This window comes from Dasypus novemcinctus, chromosome 8, assembly GCF_030445035.2.
Source record: "Dasypus novemcinctus isolate mDasNov1 chromosome 8, mDasNov1.1.hap2, whole genome shotgun sequence".
Taxonomy (NCBI): domain Eukaryota; kingdom Metazoa; phylum Chordata; class Mammalia; order Cingulata; family Dasypodidae; genus Dasypus; species Dasypus novemcinctus.
In genome coordinates, this window is record NC_080680.1 from 106,014,140 (window position 1) to 106,031,983 (window position 17,844).

Here is a 17,844-nt window from a genome sequence, read left to right on the forward strand (position 1 = left end):
TTTGATTCTTTTAAATTAACCTGAGAATCTTTGTGTTCTAACAGAAGAGACTATGCCATTTACTTTTATTGGAGTAATTAATTTGGTTCTATTTGTTTTATGTATGTTTGATTGTATGTTATGGTTTTTTCCATGCTCTATCCTTTCTGGTTGTTGCCTTAGTTTTCAGTTGATGAACTGTTTTCTTTGCTTTTCCATTATTCTCCAATATTCCATGACTTTTTACTATTCTCCAATAGTTTCTACTGTTTTGGGCAGCATATATTTCTCTATTTGCTAAAATCAAGAGAGAAATGAGATTTTATCACCACTGAGAAAGGTAGTTTACCCAGTGCTGCTCAAATTTTAATGTGCTTCAGAATCACCTAGAAAGGTTGTTACAACATAGATTGCTGGGCTCCATCTCCAAAGATTTTGATTCTGTAGGTCTAGGTATGGCCTAAGAATTTACATTTCTAACAAGCTTCTAGGAGATAATGGTCTGGAGACCACACTTAAGGAGAAGTGGTTTAACATAACTAACTTTATTCCTCACCTACTCCTTTCCTCCTGCTTTTTAAAAAATTATTTTTAAGCTTTTACAATAACCTTTGTTTTATGCATTCAATTTTATAGTCAGATTTGGAACACCTGAAACTTTTAGTTTATCTGGTTTTAGTAATCACCCCAATTTCTTTTTTTCACAAATTCCTCATAATTGAGCTCTTAAAATCTGCCTCACCACTCGTTCAGTGGTATCTGTTTAAATAATTTTTTTTTTGAAGAAGGGAATATGGGAGGAGTATGTTTAACAGCCCTTGCTTTGTTCTCTACACATAAATCACAATTTGTCTAGTTATAATGTTCCTAGATCATAACCTCTTCCCTTCAAAACTTACTCCATTGTCTTCTAGCATTTACTGCTGCAGACAAGTTTGAAGCAAGTCCACCTTAAATTCATTTACAGGTAACTTTTTTTAATGCTTAGCTGCCTACATAATTTTCTTCCTTTATCTTTGTAATTTCAAAAGTCACTAAGATCTATTTAGGTATGGTTCTCTTTATATTGACTCCACCTGATACATGGTGAGCCCTTTAAATGTGTGTACACAGGTCTTCCTTTAGCTGAACAAAATCTCTTCTATTTTATTTTTGGAGTATTGCTTCTGTACCACTGATACAATAACACCAGTTATCTGTAATTGATGATCTGTTCTCCATATTTATTATTTTTCCTTTCATTATCTTCATCTGTTCAAATTTATCCTTCAAATCACTAAATCAATTTCTGCTTTTTACAATCTGCAATGTAGGCTTTAATTCTGTTCTTATATTTTCAGTTTCCTACTCATTTCACCCCTCTCCCATTGCCTCTTCATCTCATCCTGCTGCTTTCTTACCATACAACTTTAGGCTCCTTTTTTACAGGTCATATTTTCTTATACTCATTTGAAGTTGTCAAATGGAATTTTCTTCTAGATTTTACAGTAAATCATTTTCAGAGGTATGCTTTCCCTCTGAGTCTCTTAAACTCTCATTTTCTTGTTATGTGGAATTTTCATAGTTCCCATGTTTTTTGTTTCTTCTCTGAAGATACTCATTCTTATCTAGACATAAAAGGCAAGTCACCAATAAATGAATCCAGACTTACTCTGTTTCAGTAGACAACATAAATAAACTGTTCTCAGTTTTGCCCTCTACCCATTATCATGGTAGTAGAATTTTCATATCTGCAGCTGAAGGGGTGATGCTCACAGTTTCTCAGTCCACCTCCCCCCTTCAAGCAGAGTTGCACATAGGAAACCTCTGCTCTCTGTTGGCTCCAGCTTTCTCCCCCTCCAGTACGTAATTCTCTGATGTGTTCAGCTATGTCAGAGATGGAAGGTTTACTTCCCATGCAATGCTGTCAGGGTTTTTCCTCTTCTCCCTCACCTTGTGGTGACTGGTCCCTCCAGAATGCAATGTCCCTCTATCAGTTCCCGCTTTTCTACACTTAGTTGTCTTCAAGGTTCTACAGACTGGCCTGCTTACAAGTGGCAGAAGCCCGAAAAGTACATTGTTATCTTGCTGAGTCACAGCTAGGGCAGCCTCATAGTATTATATCAATCTCAGTTTTCAAAAGACAAACTGGGTGTATGCTGAGAGCCAAACTCTGTTCAGGTTTCTCAATTCCATGCCCCTTATAATTTGTGATTAATTCTGCCCAGATTCAAGCACTATTAGACTATTAGACTTAGAGATATAGAGAACAAGTTTCTTCTTATTCTGCATCTTTTGGATAATTAATGGGTACCATTTAATTAATGCTTTCTATGTTTGTGTCAAAGACTATGCTAACTCCTTTACAAATATAATCTCATCTATCCCCATGACAATCTTCAGAGTTGAGTCTTATTGTCATCACCCCATTTTGGAGTTAAAGAACCTACAGATTAGAGAGATTAGAAAATTCTCAGGACATCACACAGCCATGAAGTCTAGAGCCGGGCTTACTATTTGGGCTGGCTCTCAAGCGCCTAGCTATCTCTCAGTAACATTTCTCATTGATTACTCTCTGAGAATGAGCCAGGTCCTGTGTCAATCACTCATGAATGCATCCTCCAGCAGCCCCATAGAATACACAGATGCTCTTGCCTGCTTACTTACCTACTGTTCCCCTCCCATGAGAAATACCTGAGGGCAGAGCCATATCTGTCTTGCTCACAACACTCAATGTAAGTGTGCTGAAAACCAGCCAGTTGTGTGTGTGGCTCCAACCTCAGGAGTTCTACTGGGACAAGGATGATGTGGCATGGAACACTGGATCCTTTGGGCAGCTCCACGCACTGATAAACCCCTCAGATGACAACAGCAAGTTATTTTCTGAGCACCTACTATGTACCAGGCACTGTGCTAATAAGTGATTTACATCCACGACCTTATTTAATCCCCCAACAAACCTGCGGGGAAATGTCATCCTCATTCCACAGGTGAGGAGCCTGAGGCTCAGCATGGCTAACAGGCTGCAAGGGCACCGAGCACGTAAGGGGCAGAAGCCAGGGCTCAGACACGAGCCCGGGTGCCTTCACTGCCCTGACTCTGACCCTGTACTATCCTCAAAAGTTAAAATCCTAACACCAAACAGCCCAAGTGAAAGGTGGGCAAAGGGGGCTACAAGGAGGCCAGCCACACAGTGAAAGGTGGGCAAAGGGGGCTACAAGGAGGTCAGCCACACAGTGGCCAGCACTACTGCTGCAGGATGAGCAAACCCTCCTCCCTCCAGCATTGGGACTTAGCCCCGCCTCCCTCGACTAGCCCCGCCCCTCCCCACCCTGTCCCCAGCCCCAGGGGGAGGCCCGCATACTTGGCCCAATTTTCTGGAATGGCTCCGGGGGTTCCTCCTTCACTTCATCAGTGGCCACAACACCTTGGTCGAAGGGGTCTGTAGGAGAATACATGGCCTTAGTGTCTGAGCACCCCAGATCTCAGGAGCTCAGGGGAAAGGGGGCATCACCGAGGACTTACCTGCCCGGTTCTCGGGGGCCCCTTCCACACTAAACACTGTGCCCAGGCGGGAGGCGGCAGCCGCAGAAGGAAAGAAGCAGAGAGGAGCCCTGTTAGTCCCTGCCCACAGCGCCCCTGCTGCTGCTGCCAGGCTCCGTGCCGGCGAGCTCATCATCGTAGGGCTCACGTGGGCTGCCCTGGCAGCGTGGAAGCAGCCTCGAGCCTCCCCGTGGGTGGGAGTCCCACCCCCAAGGGAGGGAGACGCTTCCTGCCTGGGCTTGGCTCTGTACCCCAGCACCTTGCAGGGTCGCAGGGTCGGGCAGGAGAAGAGGAGGAGGAGAGAGCGAGCAAGGATGCGCCCACAGCAACAGGTGGAGGGGCCAGGCTGCCCCAGCTTTAGAGGGGCTGGGGCTGGGGGGGTAGGGCTACAGAGGGGACCCCTTAGATCCCTTCCAGCTCGAAGACCCTGTTTCTAGGATTTATAAGATTCTAAAGAGGCATTTCCTAAAAGTAATGCTTTAATTTCTAACTCTAGAATCTAAGATTTTATAGTGCCATTGATCATTTTTAAAAATTGGTTTAATTTTACCGGAGCATATGAATACTCAATATAAAATTGTCAAATGTCTCAATATGAAATTGCCAATATTTGACTGGTTCTGACCTACCAAACCAGCCATTTCACTTGAGGTGATCTAAAGAGAAGTGGAGACAGAGTATGATGGGGACACCCCCTTCACCCAAGCCCCTCCCCCCCAGAGTTGACCACTGCTAACGGGGTGTCCTTCCAATCCTTCTTTCGTGTTCTCAGGGCCTACGATCTAAAGCTCTGGTTCTGAAATTCCAACACTCTATCATTCCAAGACTACAAATCTACGTCTTGAAGAGCAATGGCTCAGTCAGGCCCCAGGGGTCCTCGCCCGGTGGCAGGAAGGAGGGGAAAGCCGGGGGCTGAGATGGGCCTGACTCACCATCCACGGCGTGCAGGTCTCGGTGCTCCTGGAAGCAGCTGTAATACTTGTACTTCTTCCCGCATATGTCACACGTGTACCTGAAGTTGTCTGCAAGAGACGGAGGGAGACGTTACTAGGGCTTTGCTAGCTCATCTGATCTGGGGACCCAAGATGGGACTAGCCCAGCCTGGCCCCAGCCGGATGGCCCTGGAGACTCAATCCCGAGTCAGCCTGCCCCTCGGCACTGCCCCCTCCCGAGGGTGCCCAGCTCCCTTTCCCCCATGTATTCCAGGCTTGGAGACCCCAGTGCTGGCCCCAACCCTGCTTCCAGGCAGATCCCACATTGAAGGGACCTTCAAGTGACTCCCCAGCCCAGCCCTAAACCACACTGCGAGAGCTGAGGGCCTAAGGCGCTGGCTCAAAACCGGCCCTGCCTCCCTTTGCCGGAAGTTAGATAAGAAGAACGATGTCACAGCAGCTACCGCTTCCTGGGTGCTTACCATGGGCCAGGCACCAGGCCAGGTGCTTCCCACACAAAGGGAGGAATTAGTAGTCCATTTTACACATGAGGAAACCGAGGATCAGAGCGACCTGCCCCAGGTGCCACAGCCAGGAGACGCGGAGTTGGCTCCCAGCAACGCTGCCTGCTGTATCAGGCCCTTCTCTACATCCCTCGCCTTGAGTCTGGGCTGGACCCAGAGACCAGGAAACAGTACAAGTGATGGGTGGTAGGTCAAATTATGCACCCCAGAAAAATATGTGCTCGTAATCTTAATCCATTTCTGTGGGTACGAACCCACTGCAAACAGAACCTCTTGAAGACGTTCCTTTCAGTCGAGATGTGGCCTTAATCCTGCAACTGGAGGCTTTATAAGAAAAAAGGCCTGGGAGAAGACGCTGGAATTCAACAGACCCAGACGGGAAAGGCGAGGGTGCCACCACACGCACTGCCACCACAGGACAGAAAAGCCAAGGACCCAAGAACTGTGGCCGTGAGCCCCACAGCATCCATCTTCTGGGAGAGAGCACCCCCTTGCTGACGGCTTGATTTTCATCTTCTCCGAGGCGCAAAGCCAGGAGCCAATACAGTGCCATTGATTACGCCAACCCGTGCGTGGTGTTTGTCTGAGACACGATGGAATGTCATTTCTCAAAGTCACAAAAGACGGTGACCTTCGTCCTGCTCACCCCATCTACCTCCCGCTCTCGTGCTTGCTCGTTCCTGCTGGCTGCCGTGTTGTGAGCTGCCCCACAGAGAGATCCCCGTGACAAAGAACGAGGGCAGCCTCAGGCAAACAGCCCTCAGTTCAACAGCCTGGGAAGAACCAAACCCTGCCGACGTCCACTGAGTAAGCCTGGAAGCAGCACCTCCCCACGCTGAGCCTCGAGACAGCCCCGGCCGGCATGTGACTTCAGTCTCGTGAGAGTTCCAGAGAGACCCAGAAAACCCAACGAGGCCACACCCAGATTCCCGACCACTGAAACTGTGAGATGTTTAAATTAAGGCACTGAGTTTTGGGCTGATTTGTTACATGGCAACAGATAACTTACACATGGCTAGAGTATGCACAATCCTCCAGGTCTCTGCAAAGTCTGAGGCTGTAACCACATAGGATGGTGCCTTCTTCACACCGACAACTCTCTCCAGCATTTGCATGAGCATGTACCTTGTATCTTGTCCCCTCCATTGATCCAGTGAGGGCCCACTGAGCACATCTCCCCAAGGGGTCTCAGGCACTGGGACGGTTGGCAGCTTGCCAAGGCTGTGCACTGGGGCAGGGAAGAGGAGGACTCACCTTTTCACTTACTCCTAGCCAAGGCTGAGTCAGGGCACAGGGGCCCTCTCTGACACATGTACCGTCCTCCAGTCTTGGGTGGGCACCCTCTGGGCCTCCCCCCTGCTCCTCAGCATCCAAATACAGGTTTGGACAAGACCACCCCCACATCCCAAGGCCACAGCATCAAGGAGTTCTGCGGGAAAACCTCTGGCCCCCTCTAGCCCATATAAGGGGCGCAGAAGACATCGATGCCTCCCACCCCCCACGGAGGTCTCTGAAAATGCCTTTAGTGCCCGAAAGGGCCACAGAGACAAACTGGCCCCCGAGCAAGGAGCCCACAACCTTGGCACTGCAGACCTTCTAAGGGCGGGGGGCCTAGGCAGGGAACAGGCATGCCACCACCCTCCAGGGAGGGGGTCCCTCCATGCCCACGCCCAAATCATCTGCGGGGGGGGGGGGGGGGGGAAGCAGAGGCGGGATGCAAGGGAGGAGAGGCCGGGTCCTCCCTCTGCCTCGGTGGAACTGCGAGCAAGTGCCAACCCCACCTTGGGGTACGGCTTCTCTCTTTCTTTCTCTAAGTTGGGGGGACGGGGAACGGCTGTGTTGATTCCTGGGGCCTTTCCCAGGGTTTCCCAGCCTGGTCCAGGTGTTCATGCCTTCCCATTCAGCAAGCCAGCTTAGACAGCCTTCCCCTCATGTCCCTCCCTGGTCAGTGCGGGGTGCAGAACTGAGACCACGATAAGGCACCACGGTCGGGGCAGGGAGGTAACCCCCAGGGAGGAAAAGGAACGAAAGGGAGAAAAACGCCCTGACACAGGGCCTTCCAGAGCCAGTGAGCCTCCCACAGACTGAAGCCAGAGGCTCACAACGGACCCCTGAGCGGCTGCCAGAGGGGCCAGAGACCTAGAATAGCTGAGAAGGGAAGACCAACAGGGAAGTCCTTCAAACATATGCTGACCAAGGCAGACCACAGGAGCCGGCGACAGAGGGAGCTGGGCGGGGAGAGGGGCGAGGGGGGCCTGGGGAAGAGGGGCACAGGCTCCTAGCCTCCCTCATCCTCAGAGTCTCCTCTAGAAAGTGGAGGGCTAACCTCAGCCCTGTCTTCCAAATGGTGGTAGAATCCCAGCAGAGGTTAGATGGGAAGGCACCCCAGAAGGGACGATATCAAGACCAATCCACAATCCAGTTAACCTGTTCAGCTAAGGCACCTCCTCGGGTGGCTTTGTTTGGCGTTCGCTTTGGGTATTGTTTGTTTACTATTACTAAAAACTTCCTATGAAGGTAACAGGCATGCAGCACAGGGGCTGGCAAACCAGGGCCTGTGGGCCACGCCCTAACCTCTGCCCACTTTGGTAACCGATTCACCTGCACGTTGCCTCTGCTGCATTTGTGTTCCAGTGGCAGAGGTGAACAGTTACGTTCGTGACTTCTGGCCCACATAGCTTGAAAAATATCTGGCTCTCTACAGGATGTCTGCTGGCCCCTGACGTAGAAAAGTGCACAGCTCGTAGGCGTACAGCTTGTAATGTTTTTGCAACTGAAAACACCTCTACAGTCATGCTACAAATGAAGAAATAGGACCCAGCTCCCCAAAAGCCCCCTATGCCCTGTTCCAAGAGTACCCAAGACCCTGACTTCTACCAGCATCAGTGAATTCCACCTGCTCTTGCACTCTCTCTACGCAGAACACCGGAGGATAGACTCCTCTGCGTCCAGCTTCTTTGGCTTAACTTTGTGAGAGACATCCATGCTGGGATAAATCATTCATTCCACCTGTCCCCAGTAATCCTTCCTGTGAATGTGCTAGAATTTCTTTACCTGGTTAACAACTGCTGGGCATGTGGGCAGTTTCTGGTTTGGGGCGCCCACAGAGTCCTTTGGTGGACGTGCGGGCATTTGGGTCAGGTATGCACTGAGTGCAGTTGCTGGGTTTTGAAGCTCAGTTTTATTGGGTGGGGGACATTCTTTTGTTCCAGTCCACTCCCATCTGGTTTATCAGGTTTAGATTTGGAGGGAGGGCAAGCAGGGTCTGTGGGCAGCAGAGCAGGGGCACTGTCTCCAGAAGCCAGGTCCTGCACCCCCTGGCCCTCGTACCAATTCATGCCTGCAGCCATGCGTGCTCATGAGGTACGTCTCTGAAACAGCATTTCCCAAAGTCAGCAATGGAGCCCCAGCCCCACGAGTCCACATCAAGAGAAGAGAAGAGATTCTGCACACGCTGTGCCCCTTGCAGGGGTGCAAGGGCACATCTGCCATCTGAGGGTCCTGAGAAGTCGTGCAGCCAAGAAACCTGTTCATCTTTGTGTAACTCAAGGTATCCCAAAGTTATCCGGCCAGAGAACCCTTTAGGACAGAACACCTATTAACATCTCTAGGACAGTGCTCCACAGAACACACTCCGGGAAAGGCTGCCTGAGGTCCCGTGTTCTGACTTCGTAAGGGTCCTTGGTCCCAAAGCCTGGACAAGTGTATCTCCCCGGGGCCACACGGGCAGTCCAGGGGAAGGAATGGGGCACCTCCTCTTCCCACCCTCTGAGCTCTCGACCCGCCAGCTGCAAGTAGGGAAAATACTCACTGCCTTGGGAGGCTCCCTCCCCTGAGGTGGCTTCAGTGTCTGTAAGAGAGAAAGAGGAAGGGAAGAAGGGGTAAGAAAACAGGGCTGGTGCCAAACAAGAGCGCGCCGCAGGGCAGCCGGCCCCCCAGGGGCTCTCCTCCCAGGGCTCTGCAGGAACAGAGTGTCAGAAAGTTGTCCTGGGCCCCGAATGTCGGCCAGCCCTGGGCCAGCGCCTCCCTCCCTGCCCGGAGCAGCTCTCCTCCTGTTCCCTCTCTAGGCCTCAGTTTGCTCATCTTTGGAAAGGGAGACGGTTCCCTGGCCCCAGTCCTTGGCCGTCACGAGGGGCGCACGAGGTACCAGGGGGCTTTCCCGGGAGGGGCTAACACCGAGCAGCATGGCAGTGTTCTGAGAGGAAATAGGACGGGGGGCTTCCCAGGGCAGCGGGTGAGTCGGGGGCCGGGGCCCAGCTGCCAGTCTGCTGGGAGCCCCCACCCTGCATGCTGCCCTGTGCGCCCCTCCTACAGCAGAGAGGGGTCAGACCAGAGGAGACGGGTGCTCTGAGGGCCTCTGGGATCATCGGGAGGGGCCAGGGAGGAGAAGGGATGGAGAAGAGGGGGTGAGAGCCCCTCGGCCCCGCCGCAGGGAGCTCCGCTCACCTCGGTGCGCCCGTACGTGGGTCTGGAAACAGTTGTAGTACTTGTACTTCTTGCCACAGATTCCACACTCATAGGACCCTGCAAGAGACAAAAGGAAAGGCCCGGTCAGCCAGCACCCAACACCTGTGCCCAAAGGCCCCAGGGCCCACAGACGACGCCTCCACGACCACTAACTCTGCACCGCGGAGGCAAGGACCATCCACTGAGTGTCCTGTCCCAGCAGCCAGGGAGCAGCGAGGACCGGTGGGGACAGCCCTGAGCTGCACACTAGGAGGCTGGGGTTCCACTTCCAGTTTGCCTGCGTGACCTTGAGTAACTCACCCCCATCTCTGGGCCTCAGTTTCCAAATCTGTAAGATGGAAAAAGTAACTTCTTGAGCTAACTTTCATATTTGCATCCTGAGAGAAAAAGGAGATGAGAAGAGTGTTCTGGAAGGAATATATGGCACCACGTGAAAAAGTCATTATTTGAATGCACCAGAATAATCCCCAGCTACCACTCCTCCTTGCCAAGGTGGGACAGAGGTTAAGAGAACGAGCTTTGAGTCAGGTGCACCTGGGTCCTGACCGGTTCTGCCCCTCACCAGCAGAACAGCTGTGGCAATTTCCTTTGACACTCTAAGCCCCAGCCTGCTCATCTGTAAAATGGGTCTAAGAGTACCGACCTCACCCCAGAGCAGAGGTCGTTCACACGCCCCAGACGACCCCTCATCTGCCAAGGAGCGGTCGTATTCCCTTAGGTGAACGCAGACCAGCACGGTGAGGGCGCCTGGCCTCGCCTGGCCCTTCTCCCAGGGGTGGTGGACCGAAGCAGCTGAGTTCTGTCTCCCAGTGGGCATCTCAGATGAGACAGAGGAAAAGCCCACCTGTGCAGGGCCCAGGGAGACAAGCGGGCCCGCTGGAGCCGAGGCGGGCAGAGGCCGTACCTGTCCACACCTACCGGGACCGGCCCACAGACCTGGCACCGCCTCGGCCCAGGCCTGCCCTTCCTAACAGCAGTGCAGAGGCCCGGGCCCCACTCCAGGCCCCACTCCAGGCCCAGTGGGCTGGGACGGCTGGGGCAGGGGGCCTGGGACTCGGCCTTTTGTCTCCTGGACCCTCCAGGGATGCTGTCACCTAGCAGTCAGGCCCAGGACCACTGGTTTAGCGGTGTGTATGTGCTAACCTTGTCACCCAGGGAAACACACAAACCCATGGAGGACACAGGTCAGCCTGTGTACTTCTTTGCATTTAGCCCCATGACTGGCACCCAGCGGGGACTCAATAATCCTGCAGCGTCTGCCACTATACTGACCTGTCCCTGCTTTAATGACAGCCCCGACTTTCTTCTGCCCCCGCCCCCTCTTCAACCGTGTCTGCCAATGCTCTTTCCATGCGCCAAGAGTTCAGGGAGCACCCTCAGCGTGCCAGGCCCCAAGGCCCCAGCACTGAGCAACAAGCAGTCCGTGCCTCAATCTAATGAGAAGCAGGGCCCCACGGGGCCAGGGAACATCGCAGCAGGATGGGGCCGCGGCAATGAAGTGCAGGGGTCAGCGGGCCCAGGCAGGACTCTTGACAGAGCCCCTTGGGTGAGCAGGCAGCGGGGGGGGCGGGGGGGGGGGGGGGATGTGCAGCAAAATCTCACAGGTGAGAGGGCAGAACGGCGAGGGAATGGAGGAGCAGGCGGGGCATCAAGCCCACGGAAGGCCGGGCCTGCGGGAGGCAGGACGCTCACGGCCCTGGCTCTGCCCTGAGACCAGATCCTCCCAGTGGACGCAGTGACCTAAGGTCTGTCGGCAAACTGTATGATGGCTGCCTGCTGACGGACAGGGCTGTGGGCCACGAGGGGTCCCCCCAACTCCCTCCCATTGCTGCTGATTCTAACCACCTCCCTACGGGTTTTAGGGGATCCTCCCCTGACCCCTGGAGAGGGCTGAGGGCAGGTGGGGCCTCCCTCCCAGCCTCCCCCCTTTGCAGGTGTAATGGGGCATGGTGGGTCTTTAGCTCCAGGCCTCCTCTTCCCATGGGGAGAGAAGAGAGTGGGTGCCTCCTGGCACACTGAGTCTCAGAGACAGCGGACAGAGTGCTGCAGGCAGGCAGGATGGACACCTGAGCTCTAGGCCATGCCTGCTCCTCACTCACTCTTAGACCCTGGGCCTCCTCCGTTCTCTGGGGAAGGGACAAGATGGGCAGGGGGCAGGAGGTGGGGCAAAGGGAGATTACCCAGAGGGGCAGCCAGACTGGAGGGAGCCAACCAACCTGGGTTCTAGAGCCAACTTCCCCCATACCAGCCAGAGGATCCAGGGCAGGTTATGGAGCCACCTAACCTCCGGTTTCCTCTCTGTAAAACAGAGGTGGCAAAGTACCTGCCTCAGGTACTCTGAATCTTAAAAAAAAAATAATACTGTGGGCTGTCAGCACAGTGCCTGGCACACAGCAATCAATAAACGACAGCTGCTGTTACTACTGGCATTTTTCAAAGCTTGTTCTTTGCAGCCCAACTTCCTGAACACATCCCGGGGAAAAGAGGCCCATGGTCCACAAGTATGAAGGTCACCTTGCTGCAGGGGTAGGTGCAAAGGCTCTGAGAAGTCCTGCAGTGCAGGATCTAGGCAGTGAAAATTTGCTGGACTCTAGGTCTGCCAAACATATTTGGCCATGGAACCCCAGGATGATTTTACAGAGCCGCAGCCCATAGGAAGCATGTTCTGGACTTGCAGATTTCCAAACTCCCTTCCACCCCTCCTGCAGACAGCCACACACTCCCAGGGGCCCCAGACAGGCTCAGATTCCCTGACACACGGCAGCTACAGGGTGCAGCAGACGCTGGCAGGCGCGGCTTGCTCAGGGGTCTGGAGCTGACAGGCCAGGTCTAGCCAGGCCCCACCCTCATGCTGGCCCTCGGCCATCACGTACCAGATGCACATCTCAACGCTTGGTCAAAAGTCCAGGTCCCTGAATACCGGCTTCGCACAGGTCCACCGTGGGGGCTGCATTCGGGCGTTTTTCCATCTGAATCACGTAAGAAATCAGAGAGAGCCCTTAAAGTCGGGGAATGCCTGGGAGGTTGGCGAGGGGGGAAAAGTCAGCCAGGGAGGGGCTCAGAGCACTGGACTCGGGGCGGGGGGGACAGGGACCTGGAGTCCAGGCTGCGCTTTCAGGGCCTCAGTCTCCCCACCTGAACACGGAGGAGACCAGAGCACGTGTCCCCCCTTTTCACCAAAGTGCCTGCACTGGCCCGTGGGCATTGCGTGCTCCCCTAAGTGGCAGGGATAAGGCAGAGACTGGCTGAAATTCTCCCAAAGTTTTGTGTTTTCTCTTACAAATTCAGACAGGCTGTGTATTCTGATTCATGGGTTCAACATAAAAATCATCCATAATATGGTGTAACCAAGTTTCTCCCCCAGAACCTTCCAGCAAGGAGAGGTGCCCATTACCACCTGCCCCCAAGTGCCAGGCCCGCCTCTCATTGTTGCATTTACATCTCTACAACATCTCTGCATGGTAATGACCTCAGACTCTACTGCACAGATGCAGAGGCCAAGGCTGAGGGCAGGTGTGTGCCAACCCTTGCCCCATTTCATGCACCAAATGGGGACGGGAGGGGTCCAGACTCCAGGGCTCCTCAGACATCAGCACAGCTACTCCTCACAACTGCAGGAGACAAGGGTTATCTGTATCCCCATTTTTCAGACGAGGAGAGGGAGGATTGGTGAGACAACACACCGTGCCAGAGGCTGCTCTGCGTACACCAGAGCCCACAAGCGCAATTGCCACCCAATCAGCCTCGCAGAAAGCACCAGGAAGAGAACATTTATGTTGACCATTGACCAAGTATGCCCAGGTCTCATATCTGTCCGCCATCCTTCCAGAAGTCCTGGTGTGGTAGGGCAACTTAACGCCTACTCAGCAATGAGCGTAAAAGTCCCCAAAGCCCAGCGTCCAGGCCTTGGGTCACTCAGCTAGTGGCTGGAGAGGAACAGGGCTCAGAGCTGGCCTTCGGGGCTTCAGAGCCATCCTGCTCCCACCATGCCAGGCCATCTCCTCACTGTCAAGAGGACTGTGTGGCCCCTTCAGCCACGGGGCTCCCCCTACCAGGCCTGGGTCCTGCCACAGGACTCCCCAGCATTCCCCATTGAGAGCCCTGGCACACCAGCACGCAGGGCCCCAGGCTTTCCCTCTACCCCATTCCTGCCGTCACTGAGGCCACAACGAGAGCCTAACAGCACGTGTCAAGCATGTTCTCTCATCACCTGGCAGAAAGCCTGGCTCAGCTCCCTCTGGAGAGGGTCGGGCCAACCAGGTGAGGACGGGTGGGACTGGCTGCCAAGGCCATGGAAGGGAGGGGGGAAGACGTAGAGAGAGGAGGGCAGTCTCCTGAGGACAAGGGACATAGGGGAGCAACCCTCAAATCTCATTATCTGCACCCAGCTTGCTCCAGATAAGCTCAGATGCCTTTCAGGACACACAAAACGCAACACAGCAGAAATCCCGTCAGTGAATGGGAGAACACACACAAGGCTGGGGACAGGGAGATGGTCCCTCTGCTTCCCAGCAAGCTGCTATTTCCAGAACAAATGCGCCTCTTCTTTCTAAGACTCAACAGCTGCCCGGCGCAGGGCTGGCTGGAGGACAGGATGACTTGGGAAACCGAGTCACGGACAAGCGGACTTCCGAAGTCTCTGGGGCTTGGACTCAGACCAAACATCTAGAGAGATGGTCCAAGGGAGATGTGAGCACAAGCACCTTCAGGAGAATCAACTTCCCAGCCACCACCTCCCAGAAGTATTCTTTCCTAAAGTCGAGGTGCGGCAGGTGGGAGGCTCCCCTCCAGCTGGGTCTCCCACCCCTAGCCCCCTTCTTCACCCTTCTTCCCTGTTAGAACAGGCATGTCTTTCACTAGCCCCTAATCTTACCATGCTGCCATCCCTGGGGGATGAAAACCTTGGGGTGCTAAACAAAGAGATATCAGAAACAAGGGTGTCGGCATTAGAGAGCGAGTGAACCTAATGAGCGGGGAACAACTCCTTTTCCGAATCGGGTGATTTCCAATTCTCGGCTTTCAACAAAACTGAAGAAGGATCTAATGGAGTTGTCAGCGAGGAGACTGTTAAAATAACATCTGATGATAGACCCCTTTGTGATTTTGGGCATACTACTTGGAAGGAGTTCAAAGAATTGAATGACACTGCTAAAACAAAATCCATCCATCCCTAGCTCCTTATTTTATATAATTGAGGTTTCCAAGCACTTACACCTATGAACATCGAAAAACAGAAATTAAATTAATGCTGAATCTTGACACATTCTAGCAGTAAGAAATATGGATTCACAGATACATGAGCCAATTGAGAAAAAAATAAAGCCCCATCCATTTCATTAAGAGGTACATTTTTCAATCATTTTTTACTTTAACATTTAATATTTATCAAAACGTGTTTTGATTAATTGTATACTAATAATAACTCAATCTGGAAAAACGTTTTTCAAATGTAGAGCTCTGTAATCCCAGTGAATTTTTTTTTAAATTTCAATTTCAATTTATGTACATCTTGTTGTGGCAGATGAGTGTGAAACAGTGATCAATAAAAGACTTCAAGCATAAAAAACATATTACATTTGGATAAAATGCTGTGGCAGAAGTGGGCTGGAAATAGGACTTCAAGGAGAAAAGATAAAATTTCTGACTGTTAAAGATGAGTTTGCTCCTGTGTTTTAAATGGCTGACGGTGGGTATCAAGTTGCAATGGTGTTTGGATTCCCTTGGGTGAAAGAATGATTCACATTTTCATTTTCAAACACCAATGAAACAAAAAAAAACCCAAAACATTACTCCAGAAATGATATCCTTTGCATATAATAACTTCAACTTTGGATAAAAATGTAAGGGGTCAACTCCAAAACATGAAAGGGCATATACAACTTTTCAAGATTCCTTCAGGAATTTTAGAACAAAAATGGCCCCTGGCCTCGCAGGTTCTCGCTACTGCGGAGGTAACCCCAGATGGGTCGACATCCCAGGGCTTCTGCTAATACCGCTGGGATCTGCCACGACGACTTTCCCCCTTTAAGAATACTTCCACGCCTCTCACTTCACTCTGCCCCTCGACAATCCTATTGGAAAGACCTGCAGGTTTTACTATACCCGCCGACCGTTCAGGACCCTGTGGCTCAGAGAGATTAAGGGTTGTGCAAAGCCCCACAACGGGACGGCCTCGGGTCTGCTGGATGACGGCCGGCCCCCCTCGCCAGCTCGCCTGCCAGATGGAGAACCAGCAGCGAGGGCAGGATGCACCCGGGAGGCGGCCAGACCCCCCCGTCTCCGAGGGGCTGCAGCGTGACACTGGGTGTTGGTTCTGGCGGGTTCAGGCGCAAAGCCCTGCCAACAACCTGCTGAAACAGGAAACCAACCATCAGCTGGCACCACGGAGCAGGGCCTGGCACCTTCGCTGCCTGGGTTTGTCACCAGCCAAAACCCACGTGGCTGCCCCTGAATGGCTCTGTCATGCTTTTCTGTTGCTCCTTCCAAGGCCGTGGCTGAGCCGCCGCCGCCTCCTGCCACCCACTCCCCTGGTGTGGGGACTCCTCCACCCCTTGGATCCCGAGGCTCACCACGCACACACGACCTGGGAGCACCCAGCCTTCCATGTGATCCTTGATGCTTCCTCCCACACCCTGTCCAGTGACCTTCACTCACCCGTCTCCAGGACAGGGAACTCACTCCCTCCTAGGCCTAAATTCTGCTACCAGTTTCATTGTTCCAAAGTCCTTTCTTTAACTGAATTTGAAATGACCTCCTGGAACGTGCACGCTCCCTCTCACCCCGACCCCCAAAGCTGTAAGTCGTGAACACTTGAGACTCCCTCCCATTCCCAGCCTCCTCGCTGGGACAAAGGGCCCTAGCCCCTCCCTAGCCCCCCCCCCCCCCCCCCCCGCCCCGAGTTAACTCTGGAAATAACTCAGCTGGTCCATCTCCCACATCTGAGAGGAGCTCAGGAGAGGCTCGTGTACCCCCCTGGGCAAGTCCAGATCCACCCAGGTGCCCCGACAGCCGTGGCTCTCCCGGCTCCCTCCTGCTGGCGCCTCGGGATTAAGGACCGGCAGACCCACCGAGCTCCCTGGGCCGGGGAAAGAACGCCCCCATGGACTGGGCCGTCCTCATCTCTTGGAACCAAGAAACGCGCTGTGGCTGGACGCCCCGAGGGCCGTAAGCCCAGCTCACCTCGTCTTCACCGTCTAGCACTGGAGGGCAACAGGCTTCCACGTCAGAACTACTCCTAACCGGCCCGCAGCACTGACCTCCCGGCGCAGTGCCGAGAGGGAGGCCGCGCTGTCGGGGCAGCGGGCAGTGGCCGAGGCGTGAAGCCCGCCGTCAACGTGGAGTTGGAGGAGAGATGGCCTTGGGTTTAGCCTCCTCAGGGAACGTGCTTCTGCCACTCCTCCCTGCGGGCAGCACGTCAGGGGCAGGGGCACTGCTAACTGCTTCCTTTCACTTCTGGTTTCATCCAACAACGTTGTAGGGGTCAGCATTATCTCTGTTCTCCTTGCCAAAAAAGGAAGCTCGTGGTTCTGCCCCCAGGCCCCACGCTGGCCCCAACACCAGTAATGCCCTTTCTACGCGTGAGAGGAGCCCTGCTCGGCGCAAGGAATTTCTGGGCAGCAGAGGAGCAGCAGCGAGCAGCGCGGGCTTGGCAGCCAGCCTCCTGGGCACGGGCGCCCCTGCTGACTCGCCCCGCCGAGGGGCTGCCAAGTGCCATCCGCATGCCCGTGACCCGGTTCCTCCACAGGAAGTGCCCTGGATAATGTTTGTGTCACTGGGAACACTGTTTGTCTGGTGGCTGTTAAAGGGCCACTGAGGACTTGGCAAGGGAGCTGGGGGACGGAGCAAGCGGGAGGCTCCCTCGTGGCCTAACCCTGGGTGACCAAACAGGAACACTGTTCTATTCAGCTCGCAGCCCTGAGCGAGGCCAGCTGCGTGGAGCACTCCGGAGGCGCTGGCTCCGCAGAGCCCGGTGCTGCGCGGCCAAGAGCCCCGGGATCGCGTCGACTCCCCAGCGCCCCACCAGGGCACAGGAGGGACAAGGTGGCCTGAGCTCATTTAAGGGGGCTCCAACCAGCATCCTCCAGTCCGGCTGCCCCCAGGGAGCACGTTCCCTCCTGACTCTCCTTATAGACGTGGGGGGGGGGGGGGAGGTGCTGTGGGGTGGGGCAAGCCCTCACCAAGTGGAAGAAAATGCCGCCGATCGCTGGGTGGCCCCGGGAAACTCTCTGCCCTTCCTGAGGTCTGCTTTCCCCCTCGTACCACGAGGGGTTGGGGCTGTCAAATCTACAGCCTGTGTGGCCCCCCGCCCGACTCCACATCCTCGGCAGTGAAAACCAACCACGCCAGCCTCCGGCGTTCTCGGCGCACACCCCAATGGCTGGCAGAGCAGCTGGGCCCGGCCCACGAGGCCAGCTCTCTGT

General features: G+C 53.8%; 1 protein-coding gene across 6 annotated transcripts in view; it reads right to left on the bottom strand.

Moving 5' to 3' along the window:
• Positions 1–17,844, bottom strand: part of ZNF618 (zinc finger protein 618) — a 180,155-nt gene that overhangs the window by 44,011 nt on the left and 118,300 nt on the right. For 4 of the 6 annotated variants that reach the window (XM_004470128.5, XM_023592173.3, XM_058302509.2 and 1 more), the window contains exons 4-8: positions 9,404–9,481; positions 8,769–8,807; positions 4,434–4,523; positions 3,484–3,519; positions 3,323–3,400 (exon numbers count right to left, since the gene is read on the bottom strand). In XM_004470128.5, the coding sequence (XP_004470185.1) occupies positions 3,323–3,400; positions 3,484–3,519; positions 4,434–4,523; positions 8,769–8,807; positions 9,404–9,481 (321 nt within the window). Of the gene's footprint in view, positions 1–3,322; positions 3,401–3,483; positions 3,520–4,433; positions 4,524–8,768; positions 8,808–9,403; positions 9,482–12,297; positions 12,394–17,844 lie in introns of all 6 variants that reach the window. The other 2 variants (XM_004470126.5, XM_058302508.2) reach the window with 1 other exon arrangement.